This window comes from Canis lupus, chromosome 14 (genome assembly GCF_003254725.2).
Source record: "Canis lupus dingo isolate Sandy chromosome 14, ASM325472v2, whole genome shotgun sequence".
NCBI classification, from domain to species: Eukaryota; Metazoa; Chordata; class Mammalia; order Carnivora; family Canidae; genus Canis; species Canis lupus.
Window position 1 is genome coordinate 47,111,933 of NC_064256.1, and position 25,775 is coordinate 47,137,707.

The 25,775-nt window shown below is 41.2% G+C and overlaps 1 protein-coding gene, 2 long non-coding RNA genes and 1 pseudogene across 5 annotated transcripts in view; 2 read left to right on the forward strand and 2 right to left on the reverse strand.

Annotated features, from left to right (window-relative positions):
- LOC112670716 (uncharacterized) overlaps nucleotides 1–21,187 on the reverse strand; it is a 56,832-nt gene extending 35,645 nt beyond the window's left edge. The window contains exons 1-5 of one of the 3 annotated variants that reach the window (XR_004804781.2): nucleotides 18,370–18,475; nucleotides 11,293–11,557; nucleotides 9,204–9,361; nucleotides 6,398–6,543; nucleotides 3,826–3,894 (exon numbers count right to left, since the gene is read on the reverse strand). This is a non-coding gene — a long non-coding RNA (uncharacterized LOC112670716). Of the gene's footprint in view, nucleotides 1–3,825; nucleotides 3,895–6,397; nucleotides 6,544–9,203; nucleotides 9,362–11,292; nucleotides 11,558–18,369; nucleotides 18,476–20,367 lie in introns of those variants that run through there. The other 2 variants (XR_007402103.1, XR_003143158.3) reach the window with 2 other exon arrangements.
- On the forward strand, nucleotides 11,743–12,919 carry LOC112670888 (dnaJ homolog subfamily A member 1-like; annotated as a pseudogene).
- Nucleotides 18,325–25,296, forward strand: LOC112670719 (uncharacterized). Its single transcript, XR_003143159.3, has 3 exons — nucleotides 18,325–18,464; nucleotides 19,103–19,273; nucleotides 24,152–25,296. It is a non-coding gene; the product is annotated as an uncharacterized LOC112670719 (long non-coding RNA).
- Nucleotides 23,468–25,775, reverse strand: part of HERPUD2 (HERPUD family member 2) — a 33,840-nt gene continuing 31,532 nt past the window's right edge. Inside the window, exons 7-8 of the mRNA XM_025464617.3 lie at nucleotides 25,032–25,149; nucleotides 23,468–24,332 (exon numbers count right to left, since the gene is read on the reverse strand). Of these exons, the coding sequence (XP_025320402.1) occupies nucleotides 24,171–24,332; nucleotides 25,032–25,149 (280 nt within the window). The 3' untranslated portion in view covers nucleotides 23,468–24,170. The remainder of the gene's footprint in view (nucleotides 24,333–25,031; nucleotides 25,150–25,775) is intronic.

The window sequence follows — 25,775 nt, forward strand, 5'->3', positions numbered from 1 at the left end:
TTTATCACTGATTTTTATATTTATGTATCTCTATATATCTAAATACAGTCACAAAAGGTTATTAATAAATCCTTCACTGCAAATTATTACATGAATAACTTACAAAATGGGTAAAACTAGAAGTAGGGTTTTGTTATTCAATAAAGTCTGTGCCCCTTACAATATTACTTTTATGTACACATTATCTCTACTCTGAAACCCCAAGAAAACTAGTTAAGTTTACTAGCTAAGGGGGAATTTATGCTAAGGTAAATACCTCTTACCTTGCCAGCATCAATACAGTTAAAGAAATGGAACAGTCTATGATTAGACTTTTAAAAAAAAGCAAGACCTGGATCTCTGGAGCCGACCCACCTGGACTTTAGGGCATGTTTTCTTGGTCTGGGATTAGTCATCTGGCCCTGACTTTACAGCTTATTACAAAAACTAATGTCGTCTTTCATAATTGCCTGTATCCCACTTGACTGGTGCATTCTGTACGGTCAAAAATGCACAAACACTGTCAGATCAGATCATTCAACAATGCATCCTGCAATAAAAGGAGCAAGAAGCACTACTTTACCCAAGTACAAATACTGTTTTTCTGGACGACCTCCTGATACACAGAACCTCAGTAATGGTGAAAATCTCAGTATTGTGAATTAATGTCCCATGGCCTAATTTTATCTGCCCTTAACCAGAATGTGAATGAGAAAAAAATGATCTCTGGAAGCCAACAGCCGGCACTAACAAGTGAGACCATGAGGTTCTCCTGAAGAGAAAGAACTTCACTGAACGGCAACATCAGATGCGATCACTATGGGATCATGTCAGTGAGATAAAAGTGAGGTTCCTTTGCAATGATTTCAGACAGCAGACAAGAACAAGGATACTGGGGAAAACCATGAAAATAATCAAGGGACGCCCGGGTGGCTCGGTGGCTAAGCGTCTGCCTTTGGTTCAGGGCATGATCCTGGAGTCCCCGGATTGAGTCCCGCATCAGACTCCCTGCACGGGGCCTGCTTCTCTCTCTGTGTGTCTCTCATGAATAAATAAATAAAATCTTAAAAAAAATAAGAAAATAATCAAATGTCTCCCCTTTCAGCTAACAGGAATGGCCACTGCCTCTTGGTCAATTTCATCTTTCACTCCACTCCATTTCTCCCACCTCCTAGATAAAAAGTATTAAGTTATCCAGGCATAGATTTAATTTCCCTTCCTTACAGTATCCAATCCCGAAGAGTGCTCTGTTTCTTTGAACACTCCACAAAATCACCTAACACGGGCTCCAATCCTGACTTGCTTCCTGGTGTGGTCTGCTTTGTTGTAGCAAGTAACACAGACAAAACTGTCCCACTACAGGTATGTTCTGAGGGAACTCTGGCTCCGGACAGTGTTAACACCAAGAGCTATTCTCAGTCATTTGACCCAAAAAATAACCCAATGACAGGGAAAACAGAAGAAATTGGAAATAGAAATTGGCATTTTTACATGGTTGCCTTTATCTCACACACCAACCCCGTGATTTTTTTTTCCTTCCCTCACAGCCTCAGAGCAATCTATCAGGAGGCCTCCTTAGCTCCACCTCACAGCAGGTCCCAAACCTGCCCACTCCTCATCACCTCCACTGCACTCACCCAGCCCAGTCATACTCAGCCCCCATCAGCTCCACTGCCACAGTCTCTGGACCTCGGTTGTGGCCCCCAGCTCCCATCCATGGCCCATTTGTCTCACCATAGCCAGAGGGCACTTAACAAATAGGAAATATATATGTATGTGTAACATTGAGTTTACAAAAAAGTGCTCAATGTCAACAAGCAACTCAATGTTTTTGAATTAAAGGAACATGTTGCTAAGCGTAGTGCTTGGCACAAAGTGACTACTCAGTGAGTATTTATTGTATACACAAAGAATAATTTTTCATCTAACAATTGGCAAAGATTTAAAAATAGAAATTCATAGTATTGGCAAGGACTCAAAGAAACAGCACTCCATGCACTTCTGGAGAGATTGTGCATATTATGAGAACATTTGTCTCAAAAGCCTGAAATGTCCATACACTTTGAGAAAGCATTTTCATATTTAAACTTTTGCTCTAAGGATATAATTAGAATGTGCACAAAGCCTGTATGTATATTCAATAATCCAGGAACTTTCTCTTTTTTTTTTAAGATATATTTGTTTATTTGAGAGAAAGGGAGAGAGAGAGAGCATGCAAGAAGAGGGAGGGGCAGAGGAAAAGAATCTTAAGCAGATTCCACACTGAGCGTGGACCCCTATGCAGGGCTCTATCTCATAGCCCATGAGATCATGACCAAATCCAGAGTCGGTCGCTTAACCAACTGCACCACCCAGGCACCCCGATAATAGTCCACAGGCATTTTAACTGGCTGTTTAATCTTATATGTTCAAGAATGGATTTTTTTTTAGGTTATAAAAATTCATCATGAAATAAAAAGACACATTTCTGTTGTTGAGCAGTGTATTCAGTCTCTGTTGCTGCCATAACTGTTTACCACAAACTTGGTTTAAAACAGTAAAATTTATTACTTTAAATAAATGGAGGATGGAAGTCAGAATTGGATCTCACTGAACTAAAGTCAAGATATCAGCAGGACTGTGTTCTGCCTGGAGACCCTAAGAGGAAATCCATTTCCTTGCCTTTTCTAGCTTTTATAGGCCTCCTACATGTAGGATGCCTACATTTCTACGTTTCTTGACTCGTGGCCTCTTCTCCCATCTTCAAAGCCTGTACATCATCATTTTCAAATCTCCTGTGATTTTGACCTCCTCTTCTGCCTCCCTCTTCCAATTTAAAGGACTCTTATAATTGCATCAAGCTCACTTCCATAACCCAGAATAATGTCCCAATTTTGAGGTCAGCTGATTGGCAACTTAATTCTTCCTGTAACCTTAATTCTCCCTTGCTATGTAACATAATGTGCACAAAGCCAGAGGTTCTGGAAATTCAGCTGTGGACATTTTTGGAGAGCCACTATTCTGCCTACCACAGAGGGTAAGAAAATTTTTCTAAGAAAATTATGACCCTTCCAACCTATAGGTAGGTTTTGAAACTTCAAAAGAAGGCTGGAGTCTGTGGCCTCAGACTGCAGATAATGAACAAGACTTCTCAGCACACTCCGAATACCTTCATGACGACCATAGTCATGGTGGTTGGGAATCAGTGTTGCTCTTTATTGCTTGGAAATCCAAATATTAAGGCAAATAAGGTGGTCTGACCCACTGACTAGCCCTAGTGGGTATTTGATCCTCAGGCCCTAGGTTCAGTCTACTTAAAGCAATCAGGAGGGGAAGAAGGCCAGAACTTGAGTTCTTAGGCCATCTAAGAGTCAAAATTGAGGAAACAAAGTTCAAAAACAAAAATCCATGCAGCAAAAGTAGGGTTGACACTGTGAGACAAAGCCAGTAGCAGAAGCCAAGTATAACCGGGATGAACCTGGAATTAAGCATCCAAAAAGTGAGCCCATTCAGCTAACACATCCACCATGCAGCTATTTGCCAGCTGCTCTCATGGTGTTTGGACCTGTTAGCCTGGTTTAAAGGCATAAGTTTGACTGACATAATTTTTCTCAGAAGAGAAACTAAAACCATACCATTGTTTTGATTTATTTTCCCTTTTCTTCCACAGATTGAAGAATCTCAATAGTTAGAAGATGAAACCTTGGCCCTATGCCTAATAGTAATCTGAATGTGGAAGTAGCATTTGGAGCCACTGGCTCGGGTCTCCCCCCACAGCATCTCTGCAGGTGACTCACTTGTAGTGCATACAAGCAGAAGGGAGAAGGGACATGAGATGGAAACTAGCATCTAATGCACACCACTCACACTTTTCCAAAGAATCCATATTGTACCAATCCCCCGTCCATCCAGGTTTATCATCATACGTTTTCTTTCCTGCAATAATGGAATACCATTGGTAAAGGAAACGATGCACAAAACCTCTAGTTCATTCTGCTGTGGTTCAGAGAAAAGAGCTTTAGTGTTCAGGCTTCTGACTAAAATGCTTCCTTGATTTGAATGAGTTAAAGGAGGAAAAAAAAGACTACAGCTAACTTCACTCTAAAACATGGAAGGTGGGAAGGATTGTATGCGATAGAGATAAAGAAAGAAAGGCAGCTCAACTAATTCTATTTTTCCCAAGAAATCATCAAGAAAACAAAAGGTCAAATCTTTACCATAAACTACTGGGTGCCAGAATCCTAAAATTCTTAGGACTTCTGAGCCATTACTAATAAGTTGAAGGAAACCAGGTCAGTGTAGAACAGTCTTGAGACCCCATCACAAACACTAGTCTCCTTTCTCATACCCTCTGATGTGACTGGTTGGTAGGAAAACAAATTCTCCCCATTTGGCTACAAACTAAGCTCACAGAAGAAACATTTCCTTCGACCTCAGCCCCTGCTTTGTCCAGTACTTATGATTCACTCAGGGCCAGAGCCCTGGGATCAACCTCAGGGGTGAGACTTCTCTTTACCCTGCATGAAGGAAGCAGTGTTGAAAGCAAAGTATTTGATTTCAAGAGAGGAAGGCCTGTTCTCAAGGCCTAAACATTTAACTGCAAAATGTGTAAACCGTGCCATGGAATTCTGGCTGTGGTATGTGTCAAGCTAAGAAGGCAACATGCCATCTTGCCACTCTGTGTTACACAGAGGTACAGAGAGCCTGAGATAGATAAACACATACATAACATTGTTCATTGTGATATTAAAATAAGGGAGCCACTCGGACAACTTTTCTGCTGCTGAAAAATTAGAGCTACCATTATATAAAAGCCATAGACATTCTGGCTTAATGTCATCATCAGTTAAGCAGGAGTTATTAATTTGTTGCCAGAAATGTATAAAGATAACGGAATACCTTGTTTTTCCATTTGACGGGTTTCTGAAAATGTGGAAAGTAGATTTTTGTAAGTGAGGTCATCTAGGCATACCACTGTTCAAAATTTTTTTCTGTAGCACTTACTACCTTCTAATATATAATTCGCTTATTTGTTGCACTTACTGTTTATTCATTCTTTCCCTCTATTGTAACACACAGATCTTTGCCTATGGTGGCTGCTGCCACTGCTGTGGTTTTTGGTCAGGACCCAGCTAAAACCTCAAGCCCGGGGCTTCCTACACCACACCTGAATGTCTTTCTTTTTACCACTCCACCCTGCAAGCCTAGGGTGCTAACCCTAACACTTCATTATCCTAAAGGCATTACAGGGCTACTTAGTCCCCAGACACGGAGAAGGCTATCCCTTTTATCAACCCTTCAGTGCAACCAAGATCCCAGGTTGGCATGATGTTCCTCACACAGACATGCCCTGATTTACTACTTCAACTTCAAAATTTTTCAACAACTAATTATGAGCACTTACTATGTGCAAGTTACTGTCCTGGGTGCTTGGGATACAAACAGATAAAATAGGCAAAAACTCTTGAATTAATTCAACTAATATTTCTTAAATACCCATTGATGTTGATCCTGTATGCAATGCCTCTCTATAAATTTACCCTATATGTCTAAATCTGTGCTTATGATCAATCCCACATTAAAATCTCAACTGGACACTAATTTCTGACATTTGCCTTTAAGATAAGCAGACAAGAAGGCCGTTATATTCCAGATCTCTAGGGTTTTTGTTAAAGTATCTTACTTCACACTTACTGTAAATGAACAGGTACTCACCTCCCATAGGGCCTTAGGGAAAGAATCATTGAGTGTAAATATCACAGATTGTACAAATCTCACTGTCACTTCAAGGAGACTCCTCACACTCCCAAAGTAACCAGAAAGCCAAATGGAATTAATATGGACTTCTGGAATAAATCTTCTAATCCTTTCAGAGATCTCTGCCAGTCTGCTTCCATCTCATCATACTGGTCCACGATCCACTCATGTGGAGACTCTTGCCCAGGCAAACCATCGGACATTTCTAGTTGGAGTGTAATTTATGTGCCAAGTCATAATAACTACCTTGAAAATATTATGAAAAGTCAATATAATGAAAAGCTTTCCCTTGTCTCGTTCTTGAAATTCTTCTCCAGCTTAACCCAATTGCATAAGTCACTTAGAGGCCTTTAAACAAAATGAAATCCTAATGACGTCTCTGCCATGAATAATTAATTGTTCGTGTACAACCTTCTCAACAAAATCCATTCTCATTAGATTAGAGGTTTCCTCAAGATGCGTGAGTTCATTATGGACATTTTTACTTCCTTCTTGTACCTTTCTTTCTTTGTCCATCTTATCTGTGTCTGTGATCTGAGAATTCACCACTCTGACAGCCTTCCAAAGAGGAAGAGTGGGAAGGCATTTACAGACCTTTAAGAAGTGGTCAAATGTCTTACTGTTTTAAACATAGTGGCTTAAATGAGAGAGTAAACAACAGATAGTGAAGGACTGAACTTACCATGGTAAGGAAGGGTAGTTTGCTCTTTCAGTGGGAAAAAAGGGGGGGGGAGAGTAAGGTAGGTATGTTTAGCCATATTCTTAGAAACTGACTTTTTCATCAATGAGTCTTCTGCCTTCATGAGAAAATCCTGATGACCAAAAAACCTTGGGAAAAAAGAAACATAATAAAATCTTGTAATTTCTTTTCAGATGATGGAATGCAAGGTCATAGACACAAGAGGAGAAACTTCAGAGGTCATCTTCTACTCATTTGACAAAGAGCTGAAATGCTGCCATCTGTTACAGTTCTAGCCACTGGACTATAATGAACCCTGTCCCATTCCATTCACAGTCCTGCCTTTCCGCTCTTCCCTTCTCAAGCCTCACACACAACTGTGTTCAATTATTCCAGCCCTGTTGCTGAATTGAATCAGATTTATTAAATCTGCATTTGAATTTCTCTAACTACTCTAGAAGAAGAAAAGGATCTCATCTCCAACTTCAAACACATCTAAAAGACAGAAACACATTTCTATCTTCCTCCCAATCATAAGTTATACATACTGGATGATGCCTAAATTATCATTGTTGTTCACAGTAATAGTCTAAACGCTTAGGCATAAAACGGACTTGGTAGATATTAGGCACTAGAGCTTTTGTTTCATAGTTTTTTAATATAACTATATTCATCCAACAGACAAGATTTTGTATCCCGTCCTTTTTCATCTAGCATAACATAAGCATTTTTGAGGTTACACAAAGGCTTACAACCACCTTTAGAAAAGCTGATTAACATTCCATTGGGTGGACGCACTCTACTTTAACAAACCATGCTCTTTTCTTCCCATTTTTCATTATCCTTAATAATACTGGAATGAGCAACATCTTTCTTCATAAAACTTTTCCAACATTTAGTATTATTTCTATAGGTTCGATTCTTAGAAGTGTAACTACTGAATTAAAGGATAATATTCAGGTTGTTGAGATATATCGTGAAAAACTTTCCCAAAACACTACTCCAACTTATACTGCTACATATACTATTCAAATTAACAGGATCAATTAATTTTCAATTCAAGGGTGGTCAACAATATACAGAAGAGGGTGACTTTAAATGTTTATTGTGAAAGGTATCTTACATACAGAAAAATACATAACATATATGCAATCTAATGAATGAATAATAATAAAATTAACACTCTTGTACCCATCCCCCAATTTAAGATATAGAATGCTCTAGAAGTAGAAGCCCCCTTTGTATACTGTGGCATTCACATGCAGATTTCATAATATCACTAGCTTAACATATATATAGAAAGACACATATATTTATATTCCATTCACATCACAGCCCATGCTGCCTAAGGATGTAATTCTGGGGTGTTTCTATCTTACGATTTTACCATCTTGTACCCTTTTTTTTTTTTTCTGCCTCTAGTCAAGTATGACAAATAAGAGCAACAGCATGGAGAACTCTGCTTTGAACTGCCTTTCTCAAAAAGTGACATATCTTTGCTTTCTTTGTGAGAACTGCCCCATGGCCTCATTTTTACTGTAAAGGAGGTTGGCAGATGCAGCTTCCCTATATACACAAATGGAGCTGCCCATTGCATCTAGCCTCCGCAACAACACCCTTCCCCAAAAAAGCAGTCCCTTCCTGACTTTTGTGTTAATCACTCCCTTGCTTTTCTTTAGTCAAAAAAAATTATCTAGGAAGCATAAACCTAATTGTGTGAGAGAAGTACACAAAATCATATTCATTCTAAATAAACAATCTATTGTTGATTGAATTCTCAGATGCATTCCTTCTTTCATCATTTTTTTAAATCACTACCTTCTATATGCAAAATCTAGAAGGAAAGATGCAATTAATTTTCATGCTGTCACATAGTACTTGGCTCCAATAGTGCATCAGCAAACTTCCCTCATGAGAAAATTCTAACTGTAATCAAGAAAGCAAATATCTCCCAAGAGCTCCTGGGAGAAATAGCTGATTCTAGGCCTGGGGCAGGGCATATATAAGATGAGCCTGAAGCACCTTGTTATAGCAGGAAGTAAAGGAATGTTCAAAAAAAATCCCAGTAATGGGAGTGTGTCATAGGCATACAGGGGCCAACTAAAAGCACTCACAATGGCCAAAGCTGGGACAGTTTGAGCAACAAAAATCAAGTAGTATTGGATTAAAACCCAGCATATCATATAGGTAAAGATCCAAGTCCAACTGATATAAATAAATGATTGGAAAAACAAATGGGAGAGATAAACCTTCCATGCAGAAGAATTTATGTAGATATTCCATCTACAAGGTGGTAGAGCACAACTCCCTACTATTTAAGTGTGGGCTGTACACGGTGACTAACTTACAAAGAGCAGAGTATGGAAAGGGAGTAACTCTACAATGGAGAAATCTGGCGAACACCACCTCAGCCAGGTGATTATGGTTAACATGAAGAGTGACAAGTCATGTTGATGGGATGTACTCTTGATATGATGCAAGGAAAACGTCAATTTACCTCTGTGCTCATCCCCAACAGCACACATAAGCCTAGTCTAATGAGAAAACATCAGGCAAATCCCAAATGAGGAACATCCTACAAAATGCCAGTACTCCTCTGATTGTCAAGGTCATCAAAAAAAAGCGAAGTCTGAGAAACTGCCAGAGCCTACATTAAGACATTAAGTAGGATTTCATGTTATATCCTAGAGGGGATTCTGGAATAGAAAAGGGACATTAGGTAAATATTAAGAAAATCTGAATAAAGCATGTATTTCAGTGAATAACAACATATCATTATTGGTGTATTAATTGCAATAAATGTACATACTTGCGCCAGCAAGGCTCAGGATCCCTGGGTGGCTCAGCAGTTGAGCATCTGCCTTTAGCCCAAGGTGTGATCGGGGTCCTGGGATCGAGCCCCACATCAGGCTCCCTGCATGGAGGCTGCTTCTCCCTCTGCCTGTGTCTCTGCCTCTCTCTCTCTCTCTGTCTCAAATAAATAAATAAATAAATAAATAAATAAATAAATCTTTAAAAAAAAAGAAGAAGCTAAAGGAAAAGATCAAAAGAAACATCAAGCAACTGTGGCCAATTTTATCTGTATGCTTGAGTTTTAGACAGTAATAATTAAACTTGGGTAATAAGAGATGAGGCCTGAAGAAAGGTGTCTCCTGAGGGAACTATGATGTAAGGCATGAGGCGGAGGGGTCATCTCATTATCAAAAGCTGTGGTCTTGTGGGCGAGTTTTCTGTGCATTTGTCCAAAATGGATGCTGTCAAAAATTTAAATGACCCTCGCCTGAAAAATAATGGTCCAGCAGCCAGCTCTGGACAGGAAGATAGTGAGACTGCCATGCTTAGCTCCTTCCAGAAGCACTTGCCTCTCTGGCGCCCTCCACAGCATCCTTCAGTCACCTGCACAAGTGGTTATTATTCTGTTTCTGTATGTTTGAAATAATCCATAATAATATTAAACTCATGTTTTTCTAGATTTTTTTTCCTATTGAAACTTCAATTTTGAAATACTTGCAGACAACTTGCAAAAATAGCTCACCCTTCACCCAACTTCCCCATATGATAACATTTCACATAGCTATAGTACAATGATTAAAACCAAGAAATTAACTTTGAAGAAATACTATTAATTAATCTACTAACTATCTTCAAATGCCACCAACTGTCCCACTAATATCCTTTTTCTGGTCCAGGATCACACATTGCATTTAGTTGCCATGTCTCCAGCCTGGGGCAGTTCCTCTGCCTTTTCTTTCACATCCTTAACACTTTTGAACCATCAGAGTAAAGCAGTTAAATTCATGGAGTTTATGGCAATCTCCCCAAAACAGTCTTATTGAAGAGAGCTCTTCAGATCGTTGCCAGCACATCAGGGAAGAGCCGTGATATGGGTTCTTATCTGAGATGTCTCTATCACCTCAAGCAAACCCCCAGAAGGAGCAAGAAGAGGATAAGGAAGTGTCAGAGCAGGGGCAGGACTGTCCTGCATCAAAATTACAGACAAACCAAGTTTTAAACTAAGGTCTCCTGAGCCTCTACCTCAGTGCCACGCTCCTAGATACCCAGAAACCTCACCTCCTTTGCTGGAATTTCTGAGGTGGGGGGGGCACTATGAGTAAATATCTGCCCAAGTCCATTCACCAGGGCTTGGTGGGGGAGTTCAACCCAAAACTGTCTGAGAGAGGACCAAGCTGTCAGTACTGTGCGCCCTGGAGCTGACTGGGGGCCTCGGTCTCCAGCCTTCCCAGAGTTTAGCATAAAAGACCAGACTGTCAGGGCCAAGAGAGGGGTTTCCTCTATTGCATGCTTTCTCAGGCTACTGTGAAATAGCATCCTGCCCCGCAGGGCCCGGAGCTAGGGTAACCCTCCCCTAGGGCTCACAGCAGTAGAGATAAGTGGTGCTACACCGCCATCTAGGGCTGAAATAAGAAAGTGCAACAATGCTTCCCTGGTCTTGGGGACCTAAACTAGTTACTGAGCAGAGGTTGACAATCTAGAAGAAGCAACATGCCAAGATTTACTCAGTTTACTAATATCATACTCTGAAAAGCCAATATGGTTTATTGGGTAGAAAGACTTTGGGGTCGGATGGACTGAGAGAGGATCCCTTCTCTGTATTCAGTGTGGCTTGTTCAGTCTCTGAATGTCTCTGGCCTTTATTTTCCTCATATTTACAATGAAGCTAATAATAGTTACATTTAGGGTTGTTATAGAAGCACCTGGGTGGCTCAGGGTTGAGTGTCTGCCTTTGGCTCAGGTCGTGATCCCAGGGTCCTGGGATCGAGTCCTACATCAGGCTCCCCACAAGGAGCCTGCTTCCCCTCTGCCATGTCTCTGGCTCTCTCTCTGGCTCTTATGAATAAATAAATAAAATCTTTTTTTAAATGGTTGTTATAACATACCTCGATGAGCACTGGATTCATAGTAGCCCCTCAATAAATGTATTCCGTCTCACATGTCTCTCCATCCCTTTGTGCACAATTACCATAACAACCTTGAGCCATAGAAATGGACGAGATAGTCCATGAGAGGTGTGATGACATTTATCCAAAGAGTCAGACATGCCGTAAAATCCAGAAGCCATACTGCATAGTGCTCTAAGCAGACACTGTGACAGGTGACCACCTTGTTTTCAATACCAGCTCTGCCAGTTGCTGGTTTTTCCATCTGCAAAATAGAAATGGTAATAAACATATCTACATCCTAGGATTGTTGTGAAAATTAGATAAATGAGGGAACTTTCCAGAATGCTCGGTGAGACGCAGAGGAGTGGCGGCTGCCCTTGCTGCACCCAGCAACACGCTCCTTCCCGCTCCCGTCACCGGCCTGGGCCTTTTCACTGGCTGTAGAAAATGGTGAAAGAAACCACTTACTATGATGTTTTGGGGTCAAACCCAATGCCACCCAGGGGGAATTGAAAAAGGCTTACAGGAAACTGGCCTTGAAGTACCACCCTGATAAGAATCCAAATGAAGGAGAGAAGTTTAAACAGATTTCTCAAGCTTATGAAGTGCTCTCTGATGCAAAGAAAAAGGAATTATATGACAAAGGAGGACAACAGGCAATTAAAGGAGGTGGAGCTGGTGGTGGTTTTGGCTCCCCTGCGGAGATCTTTGATTTGTTTTTTAGAGGAGGAGGAAGGATGCAGAAAGGAGAGGTAAAAATGTTGTACATCAGCTCTCAGTAACCTTGGAAGGTTTATATAATGGTGCAACAAGAAAACTAGCTCTGCAAAAGAATGTGATTTGCGATAAATGTGAAGGCCGAGGTGGTAAGAAAGGAGCAGTTGAATGTTGTCCCAATTGCCGAGGTACTGGAATGCAAATAATAATTCATCAGATAGGACCTGGAATGGTTCAGCAAATTCAGTCTGTGTGCAGGGAGTGCCAGGGCCATGGGGAACGGATCAGTCCTAAAGATAGATGTAAAAGCTGCAACAGAAGGAAGATAGTTGGAGAGAAGATTCTAGAAGTGCATATTGACAAAGGCATGAAAGATGGCCAGAAGATAACATTCCATGGTGAGGGAGACCAAGAACCAGGACTGGAACCAGGAGATATTATCATTGTTTTAGATCAGAAGGATCATGCTGTTTTACCCAATGAGGAGATCTTTTCATGCGAATGGATATACAGCTGGTTGAAGCCTTGTGTGGCTTTCAAAAGCCAATATCTACTCTTAACAACCCAACCATCACCTCTCATCCAGGTCAGACTGTCAAGCACGGGGATATCAAGTGTGTGCTAAACGGAAGCATGCCAATTTATCGTAGACCATATGAGAAGGGTCACCTAATCATCAAATTTAAGATAAACTTCCCCGAGAATGGCTTTCTCTCTCCTGATAAAATTTCTTTGCTGGAAAAAACTCCTAACTGAGAGGAAGGAAGGAGAAGAGACTGATGAAATGGACCAAGTGGACCTAGTGGACTTTGATCCCAATTAGGAAAGACGATGCCATTACAATGGGGAAGCATATGAGGATGATGAACATCATCCTAGGGGTGGTGTTCAGTGTCAGACCTCGTAATGGGGCCAGTGAATAACACTGCTGCTGGCATCTTAAATGCAGTAGTGAATGAGTGAAGGACTATAATCATAGCTCACTACTTGCTATTGTTTTTAATATTCAACTATAGTAGTGTTTTAAAAGTTAAATGAAGAATAAACTCAAATATAAAAAAAGAAAGTTACATAAATGAATATCTGCAAAGCACTTAGTAGAGTCAACATTTGATGAGTGTGATCAATTATTAATAATATTTCTGAATGTTGCCGACCCAAAAATGCAGGGCTGGGAGTGGAAAGGCTCCCAGCCAGCATTTATTTGATTTATAAAAAGAAAATGTTACATATTACATTTCTTGTCTTTTTGAATGCTTCTATCCCATCCCTTGTGTTTTCCCCTAAATACACACACACACACACACACACACACACACACACACATAATCTGTTTTCAAATAGTAACTGTGAGTCTGATGCCTCTTAACTGTTAGCTTCCTGGGCCAGACCACGAAGCAGCATGGCCTGGGCAGCCTAGCCGGGCTTCATAGACAGCCGGGCCCCTCAGAGAGCTGCATATGCCTTGTAAAGAGAATCTTCTATTACTGTGAAATCTCCCTCTTACTCCAGTTGCTTCTTACCTTAAAGTCCGCTTTGGAAACTAAAAACATCAGCTTCCTGTTGGTTCATAATCACATGGGAAGGTTTTTTCCACTCTTCTACTTTCAGCCCTCCCATACCCTTATACTGAAGGTTTGGTTTTGTTTTTAAAGATTGATTTTATTTGTTTGTTTGTTTGTTTGTTTGTTTATTCAAACATTCGTTCATTCATTCATTTGACAGAGAGAGAACACAAGCAGGGGGAGCAGCAGGCAGAAGGAGAGGGAGAAGTGGGGCTCAATCCCAGGACCCCGAGACCATGACTTGAGCTGAAGGCAGATACCCAACCATCCAGCCATCCAGGTGCCCCAACCTTTGTTGTTTTTAAGGCTCTTAAAAATCAGATTTTGTTATTTATCCAGGCCAGCAATATTGTCTTTATTTTTTTTCAATATTGTCTTTAGATTGTAATATTTAGTCCACTTCTGCATGATGTAAGTATTGATGCATTCAGGCTTAAATCTACCTTCTTGCTGTTTGCTCCATTGGTTCCCATCTATACTATGCTCCTTTCTCTCCTTTCTTGCCTTTTGAATTTTTAAAATTTCATATTCCCCTTATATTATCTGTTTGCCTTACATTTTAATTTTTTTAGTAAATACCAGAGAAATTGAAACACACACCCTGCTTTATTAATTCCTAATATAAATTAGTGCCTTCAACATTTCCATTGCCAAGACAATCTAAGGACCTCAGGATATTCCATTCTATTTACCTCTCATCAGACATCTAGGCTACCTTTGTCATAATTTTTAGTTCATTATACATGGAAGACACCATAAAAATCAGATTTCTACTTTATGGATTTTACTTTTTAGATTTATACACATATTTACCTTTCCGTGCCTTTTCAATTCCTTTCTGCACCTCCAAGTGATCTGTGATCATTCTCCTTATGTTCCAACAGCCATTAGTATTTTCCTTTTGATACTTTCAAATGGTGACAAAATCTATTTTCATTTGCTTGAAAATGTCTTTTGAAGGATATTTTTGTTGCCTATAGTCTCCCAGGTTGGCTGTTTTCTTTAAGCTCTTTGAAAATATCACTATTATGCTTACTTACTGTTACTTCATTGAAAGTTCTCCTCTGGTTACTTTTATAACTTGTCTTTTTCCAACAGTTTTACTAGGAAGCAATTGATGTGACTTTCTTTAAGATCAATAGCATTTCTTACATCTGTGGTTCAATGTCTTTATATTTTTATTTTTTTATTTTTTTATGGTTCAATGTCTTTAATCAGCTTTGGAAAATTCTTAGCCATTGTCTCTTCAAATATTGTGTCTGCTTTATTCTCCCCCCTATTCTCTCTCCATCAGTCTGGATATTTGTTGACCTTTCAGTTCACCAATTCTCTCTTAAACTGTGACCATCAAAACCATCTACTGATTTTTTAAATTTTAGCTATGGGGATCCCTGGGTGGCACAGCGGTTTGGCGCCTGCCTTTGGCCCAGGGCGTGATCCCGGAGACCCGGGATCGAATCCCACATCGGGCTCCCGGTGCATGGAGCCTGCTTCTCCCTCTGCCTGTGTCTCTGCCTCCCTCTCTCTCTCTCTCTGTAACTATCATAAATAAATTTTTAAAAAAAATTTAAAAAAAATAAAATAAATTTTAGCTATGTTATTTTTCAATTCTAGAATTTCCTTTTTATATGATTTCCAGGTCTCTGCTGAAATTTCTCCTTCTTCTCATTTAATTCCTTGAACTTTTTTTTTAATTTTACTTATTTTTAAATGTTTTTATTTGAGTCTAGTTGATACACAATGTTACATTAGTGTCAGGTATACAACACAGTGATTCCATGTCTCTGCTATACATCATGCTCTGCTCACCACAGTATAGCTACCATTGTCACCATACATTATTACAATATCATTTACTGTATTCCCTATGCTGAATATTCATTCTATAATTTTTATTCATTCTATCACTGGAAGCCTGTATCTCCTCCTCACTCATTTTGCCCATGCCTCTACCCAACTCCACTTTAGTAACCATAGGTTTGTTCTCTATATTTATAGTTCTGATTCTGTTTTTTGTTTGCTTATTCATGTTCTTTTTAGATTCCACATAAAAGTGAAGTCATAGGGACGCCTGGGTGGCTCAGCGGTTGAGTGCCTGCCTTCAGCTCAGGGCGTGATCTCCTGGAGTCCCGGGATTGAGTCCCACACCAAGTTCCCTGCATGGAGCCTGCTTTCTCTCTGCCTATGTCTCTACCTCTCTGTGTCTGTGTCTCTCATGAATAAATAAAATATTTTTTTAAAAAGTGAAGTCATACTTCTTAGTCTGACTTATTTCACTTAGCATAATACCTTCTAGGTACACCCATATTATCACAAATGGTAAGATCTCATCCTTTTTATAGCTGCATAATATTCCTCTGTGTGTATGTATCTTCCATATCCTTTGTCTATCATGGACACTCAGGTTGCTTCCATATCTTGGCTATTATAAATAATGTTGCAATAAACACAGTAGTGCACGTATCTTTTAGAATTAGTGTTTCCATTCTCTTTGGAGAAATAATAGTGGAATTACAGGAATATTTAGTATTTCTATTTTTAGTTTTTTGAGGAGGCTCTATACTGTCTTCCACAGTTGCTGCACCAATTTACATTCCCCACCAAGTGTACCAGGGTTCCTTTTTCTCCACATCCTCACCAACAATTGTTGTTTCTTGTGTTTCTTGTTTTAGCCATCCTGACAGGTAGGAGATGACAGCTTAATGTGATTTTGATTTGCATTTCCCTGATGATGAGTGATGAGCAACTTTTCATGTGTCTGTTGGCCATCTGGATGTCTTCTTTGGAAATATGTGTATTTAACGCCTCCATCCATGTCTTAACTGGATTGTATTTTAGTGTTGAGTTGTATAAGCTCTTTATATAATTAGGATATTAGCCCCTTATCAGATATATCATTTGCAAATATCTTCTCCCATTTAATAGATTGTCTTTTTTTTTTACAGATTTTATTTATTTATTCATGAGAGACACACAGAGAGAAAAGAGAGGAAGAGACAACAGGCAGAGGGAGAAGCAGGCTCCATGCAGGGAGCCTGATGTGGGACTCGATCCCGGGTCTCCAGGATCACGCCCTGGGCTGAAAAGGGCGGTAAACCGCTGAGCCCCCAGGGCTGCCCAAGTCTTTTGTTTTATTGATGGTTTCTGTACCTAGGTTAGGGAAATTTTCAGCCATTATTACTCAGATAAGTCTTCTGCCCTTTTCTCTCTTTCTTCTCTTTATGGGATCCCTATAATGTGAACGTTTGTTCACTTGACGGTGTCTAAAAATCCCTTAACCTAATCTCATGGTTTTTTTATTCTTTTCTCTTTTTGTTGTTTAGCTTGGGTGCTTTTCATTACCCTGTCTTCCAAATGGCTGGTACATTCTTCTATATCTGCTAATCTGTTGTTGATTCCCTCTAGTGTTTTTTATTTCAGTTTTGTTAGTCTTTAATTCTGGTTCCTTTTTTATATTTTCCCCCCTTTCCTGAAAATCTCATGGAGTTCTTCCCCTCTTCTCTCCAGCCCAGTGAGCATCTTTACAATCATTACTTCCAATTTTTTATCAGGTATATTGCTTATCTCCATTTCATTTAGTTCTTTTTCTGAGGTTGTGTCTTGTTCTTCCTTTTAGAACATATTCTACGTCTCCCCCATTTTGCTGGACTTTCTGTTCTTTTTCCTATGGATTATGCATAAGAGTATTTTTCTCCTGTACCTGAAGGAATGGTCTTATGTGTGGTCATCCCCTATGTAGACTGTGTGTGCTTGGTGACGTTTACTGGCTGGATGGAGCTATGACTGGCATGGGCTAGTGGCCCCCGGGCTCTCCACGTAGCGGGTGCCCTGATAGGGCAGCTGAGGCTGAAGTGAGTGCGAGGGGAGTGTTCTGAGGCTCCACCTACAGAGAGCACCTTGGCACGATAGCCGAAGCTGAGTGGGTGTTCTCTGAGTGTCCTGGGCTCTCTATGTGGAGGGTGCCGTGGCGGGCTGGCTGGAACTGATGCAAGGTACAGGTCAGGAGGTCCTGGGGCTTTCTGTGCAGTGGCAACAGGGAAAACAGCTAAAGCTGAAGTGGGTGCAAGCCAGGGAGTCCCAGGGTGCTCAGCTCAGGGCGTGCCTGGCCTGACCCCTGGAGCCGAAGCCAGTGCGGGGGCGGGGAGTGTTCCGGGACGCTCCGCACACGGGGCACCCGGCACGGTGGCTAGAACTGATGTCGGGGTCCTACAAGGGCTGGGGGTTCCCAAGCACGGAGTGCAGGGGGCACCCCGGCAGGGCAGCGAGATGTGAAGGCGACGTCAGCCGGAGGTTCCTGAGCGCTCTGCGCAGGCGTGGCTCTAGCAAGTCATCCGAAGCCAAAGGGCTGCGGGGCTGGAGGGCGGCGGGGCGCCTGGGGCCTCCGTCACCTTGGCAGGAAGGCCGAGGCCGGAGTGAGCGCGAGTCAGGGGTGCCGCAGCGTGCAGCGCCCTGGGGCCCCCGGGGGGACGGCTGGGCCCCGGCTCACGGAGGAGGCTGGCGGCGTGGGGCGCCCTGGCCGCGCCCTGGTCGGTGTCTCCAGGGCAGGGAACACGGAGCCGCGCAGCCGCGCAGCCGCGCCCACCCGAGAGCCGGAGCCCCGCAGCCCCGCCCCGCCCCGCCTGGCTTGCGCATGCTCTGTCACGGGGAGCCCAGCAGCCCCGCCCCGCCCCGCCTGGCTTGCGCATGCTCTGTCACCGGGAGCCAGCAGCCCCGCCCCGCCTGGCTTGCGCATGCTCAGTCGCCGGCCGTTCCCGTTCGGCGGAGGGGCCTGCTCCCGGTCGGCGCCGCTTACCGCGGTGGGTCTCTGCGCCGTCCTGCGCCGCCCGGCTTCTTCGAGCTCCCGTCGAGCTCCCAGCTCTTCCTCAGGAGGACGCGGCCCGTCGGCAGGTGTGAGTGGGCGCGGGGCGGGCGCGGTGCCTCCTGCGTTCCGGGCCCCGAGCCCTAGAGCCCCGGAGCATTTCCGTCCAGCAGCCCCTGGAAGGCCCGCCGGGTCATGCTAAATATCCGAACTTTCTGAGGGTCTCGATCTCTTCGCTCTGTCAGCTCAGTCAGATCCTGTGTTTCTGTATTCCGAGTTACCGTTCAATGAACAGACTTCCACAAAAAAAAAAAAAAAAAAAAAACTGGAGGGAAATTTGAGAAAAATGCATGTTATCTTCCTTCCATGGGAGTTCATTGCTTCTGGCTGTTACTAGGTGTCCTGCAAATGGCCTCCCTCGGGGGCTGAGGTGACTTGAGGTTGGGCTGCAGCCCCTGGGAGCCACGGCCACCGCAGTCGTGTACTCCAGGGGTGCGTGGCCCCTGCGATCCCGGTCGCTTTGAGGTGGCAAGAGGTGGCACCAAATGTAGGTCGCCTCTGTCTGGAACGCTGGCCGTGGCCTTCCTGACCGCTCTCGGATCTCTTACTAGACAATGTTCTGACTTTTCTAGTTTTCTCAGCAGAAGGGCTGGTGCTAAACAGGCTAATCGCCCATTGCTGGAGGCTGAACGCTCCGCGTGCCTGACGTGAATAATTCATTCTGCAGGGCTCACGTTCTGAGGTACAACAGACTACAGATCTGGACGCTGCCGCTTAGCAGCCGTGTGACGTCACGTGAACTCTGTAACTTCCTGGAGTCCTGGTGGCCGCATCTGGCACAACAGAAGTAACCGTGGCACCTACCAGGAGTCGTCTCAAGGATCTTTTTCAGATGCAGGTCAGAGCCAGGAATGTAGCAGATATTCAAATGTTATTCAAATCTTGGTAATAATAGTTTTCAGATGCTATAATAATTGTTATTACTAATTATATAAATTAATACAGAACAGCAGCCTCTCTCTTGCGCACCCTCTGTGAGAAGTGGTAACTGGAAAAGACCCTGACACAGATCTTAGTTTTTCCAACTTTTCAAACTGTGGCTTTGGAACCCTTGGATAGGCCGGCTCACTGCACCGCTCGAAATAGTTTAGGCAGGCAGTGGTATGTTCATTTTGGAAAGTAGATCCGTTGGTGTGAGAATTTAGCAGCAGGATCAAGGAAGCAGGCTTTGGCTAGAAGATTCATGAAATTAGCCCCCCTAGACTGTGGCCCCGAGGGTGTAACCAAGTGTAATGAGACAGTAATCACCATGGTTTGCTCTGGAAAAGGGAGACAGATCTTTTGCTGTCCTCACTGTATAAAGGGCTGAGCCCTCATTGTTCTGGGAAAAGCTTTCTACCTACTATGACTCCTGGACACAGAGAAGCTCCAGGTGCTAAGGAACAAGAACCTTAACTAGTTATCCTGGGTTCTCTTTATAAGAAAAACCTTTATTTCAAAGATTCCATAGTATTTTAATAAAAGGCTTACATTGCTTCACAACACTTAAATTCAAGAAGCATCATTTGTCTTTTAAATGTCTGAAATTTTTTAAATGCTACTGTATTATACACTTAAAAACCTGTTAAGGAAAAAAAAAAAAGGGATCCTTGGGTGGCGCAGCGGTTTAGCGCCTGCCTTTGGCCCAGGGCGCGATCCTGGAGACCTGGGATCGAATCCCACGTCGGGCTCCCGGTGCATGGAGCCTGCTTCTCCTTCTGCCTGTGTCTCTGCCTCTCTCTCTCTCTCTCTGTGACTATCATAAATAAATTAAAAAAAAAAAAGGAAAAAAAAAAAAAAAAAACCTGTCAAGAGAGTGGATCTCAGGTTCAATGTTCCTACCATAGAAAAAAGTTCAAAAAAATGTTTGAAGTACTTTTAATCGTTGACGTATTGAAACATCCAAACTATTTATGTCAGATATAAAATACCAGAAGCATGCTTTGTACTCACCATGCGGTCAGTTTATTTTACTTTCCCAGGTTACAGTTAGAGCACTCGATCCAGGTCGGGAGTGAGTTCAGCCACACCAGGACTCCCAGTAAAGACTCTGTTGTGGGGAGCACCACATTCCGGAACCCAGTGCAGTTTTGCAGACCCAGCAACACCACTCCAGATACGACAGGCCTGACGGTCTGATTTACACCAGACTTACAGAAAGCTGATCTATAAATGGGCACACCTTAGTCTTTCCACAGTGAAGCAAAAACAGTTGCTGAGACTATACAAATGAAGATCCAAACACAGCCTTTCCTCCCCTCATTTGAAAAGCCAAATTTCAATAGTGATGTTGGAGCCAGAGAAACCAGTTAGAATAATGGTGGATGGTGGCACTGAACAATGCCACCAAACTATGGCAAGAATGTCTCCAGCTTTCCAGCCCTGAGGATCACCCTTTCCTTTTACCCACCTAACGTAATCCGACCCACCTCACCCATATTGCTTGGCTGTACAAAGTCTAGTCTTTATTGTGATGTGTAAGGAACAGAAGTTCTAGGAAGTGCTTATATCCCACAAATCCATCCTGGATGTTGCTAGTCAGCATTTGACCTAGAGACTAGTGTCTGGGCTTCTATGCTGCTGTCTTGCCACCTGGAAACCATCTCCAAGCTACCATTGCCCCCTAGGCACCATCTGGCCCAGTATAGACACAATTCCTCCCTTAATTGTCTAAAACACAGCTGACAGTGGGCTGTAGTTTTTCACAAAGACTTACCAAAAGTGAGCCTAACATGAGGGAATTAATAATGTAGGGAAAATAATTAAGTTCTAACAACACATTCCAGTGTTCTTAGAATTCTTAGCCATGCGCCTTCTGAGGGCAAGTCTATGACTGGCATTTTTCTCTTCAGGCCCCATTCTGCGGCTAGACACAAAGACCTGCTCATTTCCTCCACATGGGGGTGTCACCTATAACGCTGTTCCCCTCTATGAATTCTATGGCTCCAGTTCTCACATCTCTGGCTCCCAACAGAAGATAAAAAGACTAATCTGTCTCATAATTATCTCTGCATTCTTACCTTACCTACCCATTCTGGTTTGATGTGACCAATGAAGCATTTCTTGCAGCTTTATTTATTTATTTAGCTCCTGGGTTAAAATCCAGACCTTCCCTCTGGATGCACTGACTCCATAAGCCCCGAAAAAAGCCATCCCTGAACGTGATCCAAACAGTATACAAATGTACCATAGCTCACCCTGTTGAACATCTATCAGTTCTAATTCTTTCCTGTTAAAACAATGCAAAGAATATCTTAAAAAGCTAGATCTCACATATGCACCATACTCTCAAACTTTTGCTGATTCAAAGGGTATGCAAATTTTCAATCACTCATTCAGTATCGAACTAACTTCTGGGCAATCTTCTAGGACTGGAGATACAATAATGAGCATAAATATATTCCCAGAGTCATAGCCCTCCTATCTTGTGGGACAGACAAATAAATGTGAACTGCAATGGTGTCACTTGAAAGAACAGTGCTACCAGGGAAAAGCTTCTCCACAGAACTGGCCTATAGCAAAGATCTCATGAATGATTAAGTAAGTGTGAACAAGGCAAAAACAAACAAAAAGAAATAAACAGGAAGAGACTGTGTTCCAAGCAAAAAAACAAAAAACAAAAAACAAATTTAAAATTTTTGGGGCTGGAAAGAGAGAATACTGGTATTGGAAGACCAGCCTAGCTAAAACAGGCATTAATGGTGAGCACAGATTGAGAGGGTGCAAGGACCCAACCTTTCAGAACTTTATAAACATGTTAAGAATCTTATCTTCATTCCAGGAACAACAGGATGACACTGAATGATTCTGTGCATTTTGAAAATCTCATACTTGCTGGAAAGGCTATGTACCATTTTATATTCCCCTATAGCTTCACCTACCTTTTTTTTTTTTTTTTTAACCCACACTATTATGATCTTAACAATTTGATAGTTTGAACTTGGGACTCATTACATCTGTTCTCATATTTATTGCCCATGTTTTTATCTATTAGAGACATAATGTTTGTGCCTCCTACAATTCATGTTGAAGTTGCACCCCCCAATGTGATAGTATTAGGAGGTATGCCTTTGGGAGGTAATTAAGCATGAGGGCAGAGCTCTCCTGAACAGGATCGGTGCCCCTGTAAGAAAAGACAGGAGAGAGAGCTTGCTTCTGCTGTTCTCTGCTGTGTGAGAATGCAGCAAGCTGGCCATCTGCAAGCAGGAAGAGGGCCTTCGGCAGACCCACAGTCCACCTGCACCTTGGTCTTAGACATCTCAGCCTCGCAGGACTTGTGAGGCTGTGACAAATAAATGTTCGTTGTGTAAGCCACCCAGCCCAAGATGACCCAAGAGTATCCTTGCCCATTTCCTACTGGGATATTGTCTTAACTAAATTTAAGACTTATTACTGTCTTTTTAATTTTTCCCCTAATTATTTGCCTTTAATTATGTATATCGAAATATGACAGACATAGCAACATTTTCTTTTAGGGATTCTGCCCCAAAGATATTTTGTCACCCCGACAGTATGTGAGTATTCATCTGTATTTTCTGTTTGTGTCTGTTATGTTCAGCTGCTCATACTGAATATCTTGATTCATATCTCTAGAAAACTAATTTTACTTTTCAAAAAGTTAACTAGCTATCCCTTGAAGTGTCACTTATAATAATTTACCATTATAAGTAGATAACTTAGAAAATCACGTATGAATGTTTTCTTAATCTTCTATTTTGTTCTATTATCTAATCATGTATTACCAGACCAGTACCACTATAACTTTATAACACATTTCACGTGAGATACAGTTCTTGCATGAACAACCCCATTTGTTCAGTTTCAACTGTTAACTACTCCTTTCTTATAAAATACTGACTTGGCTTTCACACAGGAATTTTTAAGTAGATTATCAAGGTTTCAAACTGAGAACAAAGATATCTATCTGGAGCACAAAGAGGTGAAAATGACCTCGAAGACTTGCAACCTTTCCCAACAACTACTGAAATTTACATAGATTCTTACATGTAATGAGTACATTACTGAAGGTCTGAACAAATACCCCATAAGACAGTTTACCATAATTGATTTTTTATTTAAAAAAATTACAGGGAGCAATTTCCAGCATATTTTATAAAAGTACTGCCTGTATCAAACATTTATATCACTATTAATTCCATTGAAGAGCTGCCTTTTTTTTAAGGTACTAATTCCAATTGATGGGATACATGCCCTTAAAATAGAAAGTTTCCATTATTTATCCAAATGTCAAAATTAACATTATTGAGAAGTTTATTGCTTTATGGCTGGGCAAGATGCTGCTAGCACATTTTATGTAAATAATATTCTTTATTAAAAACTATGAGGTCCTTCTGTTTAAAACTTTCAGGATAATTCACAGAAAATAGATATATTTATTCAAATTATACACTGAAGGGCTGGGCTATTGGCTATAGACATTTATATGTGAAGCAGCTCTTTAAAGAGATAAGACACACAAAATAGGTCTGCCTTGATATAATATACATAACTGAAATTAACAAAACCTGGAAGACCAATATTGTTATACTATGTTCTGTTAGGATCTTAAAAAAGAAATCACACATTTAGTAGTCCATTTGTGCTTAAAATATTCATATGCATGAGAAGCTTAAAGAAAAAACACCTCTGTACATGATGATGAAAAGAAAGTAATAAATTTTTTTGAAATTGCACTGTTATTTAAAACACTTTCCTAAAGTCAGACCCTCCTTTGTAGCTGGCACAGTTTTTCAGGTCTAATTGGCAACCTGGGGAGGCCCTTCTGGTATCAGTGAAGTAAAGAAGGTGGTGATAAAAGACCAAGCTGACGCCATTAATCCAGGCCTTTGAACTGCACTGGCATCTTCACCTGCATCTTCTCCACTCTCCTCTTCAAGCCCATCATCCATAAGACGCTCCTTTCAAACAAAACAAGAAACATAATCCTCGGGGATTTGAACAGCTAGCATTAACTCATGAAAGAAAGAATTAAATTCTTCCCTACAGAAAAGGAATATGAGCATGTAATAAGGAAATGGTACATATCTGGTCATTGTAAAGCTTTATTAAACCCAAAATTGATAAATTCCTCAGTGTTCATGTTCAAGTGGATAACTGCCAATTTAATACAATAAATTCTCAAAGTGTGCATAATTTACTTTCTAGGCTGTTTTCAGGTAGAATAATGTTAATTCTTAAGTCTTTTTGGGTATTTTTTTTTGTTTGAGTTTTTTTTTGAGAGAGAAAGAAGAGGGAAAAAGCGGATGGTGAGGGAGAGAGAGAGAATAGTAAGCAAGCTCCCTGCTGAGTGCAGAGCCCAAGACAAGAATGGATTTCATGACACTGAGATCATGCCCTGAGCCAAAATCCACAGTCGGACACTTAACCAACTGAGCCACTGAGGCACCCCTGCTTAATTCTAATATATGACTGACTCAGTATTATAATCTAAGTTCTCCCAGATAAAATCACACAATTTATGTGTTAATATTTCTTCGTGTGCCATTCCACAAAAACTTGTGGAACACCTCAAGATTTTTTATCATGTTGGTTTCTTACAAGTGCTGAGGAACATCTATATTTGAAGTATACAAAATACAAAACCCTCATTAGCATACCATTTCTTCAAGTTCTAGGTTGTTTGCATTTTGCCCATCGTTGTTAACTTCGGCATTATTGTTGGGAGCCTGTTGCTGACCTCCTTCTTGCCTAAAAGGAAACCATCCAGCTTGGTGTCTGTTCAGTAAAATAAAGAAAAAAAGAAGTTGCAATTGTTTTTATTTGTAACACTAAAACATTAGTGTCCTACAATAGAAAAATTATTTCAACTATAATAAATAAAAAGACCAAATCTCCTACTTCAAGCCAAGAACTACCCCCCCCCCCCAAAGCAATGACAGCAAAATAGGAATCAGCTTAACTCTAAAAATTTATCATGGACTTTAATGGCTCTATGCTAGATATCTTAATATCTAATTTAGCTATCTTAATATCATAACACATTGAGAGTCATAACATCTTTTCCAGTATTTTTCAAAATGAAATTCAACTACGTATTTCTTTGCCTCTTAGGGAAAAGGGGGGGCAAGAAAAAGCCTACTTAGGAAAAAAAGCCTAATGTATTCCCATAGGTCTTACTATTGATATTGATAACTATTACTAAAAAGAACATCCTTATGCAAAGTACATCAGACACTTCAAGTTCTAAATAATTGATATGCCAGGTCTAATTTTTATGAAAGATGGTAAAAGAAAAATCTGTAGACAGTTCTAATAAACATTCCTACTCAATATAACCTACTTTACTTTGGGTGCTAGATATCTGGAGTCCAAAACTCCTATCCCTTCACTCAACAGTCATG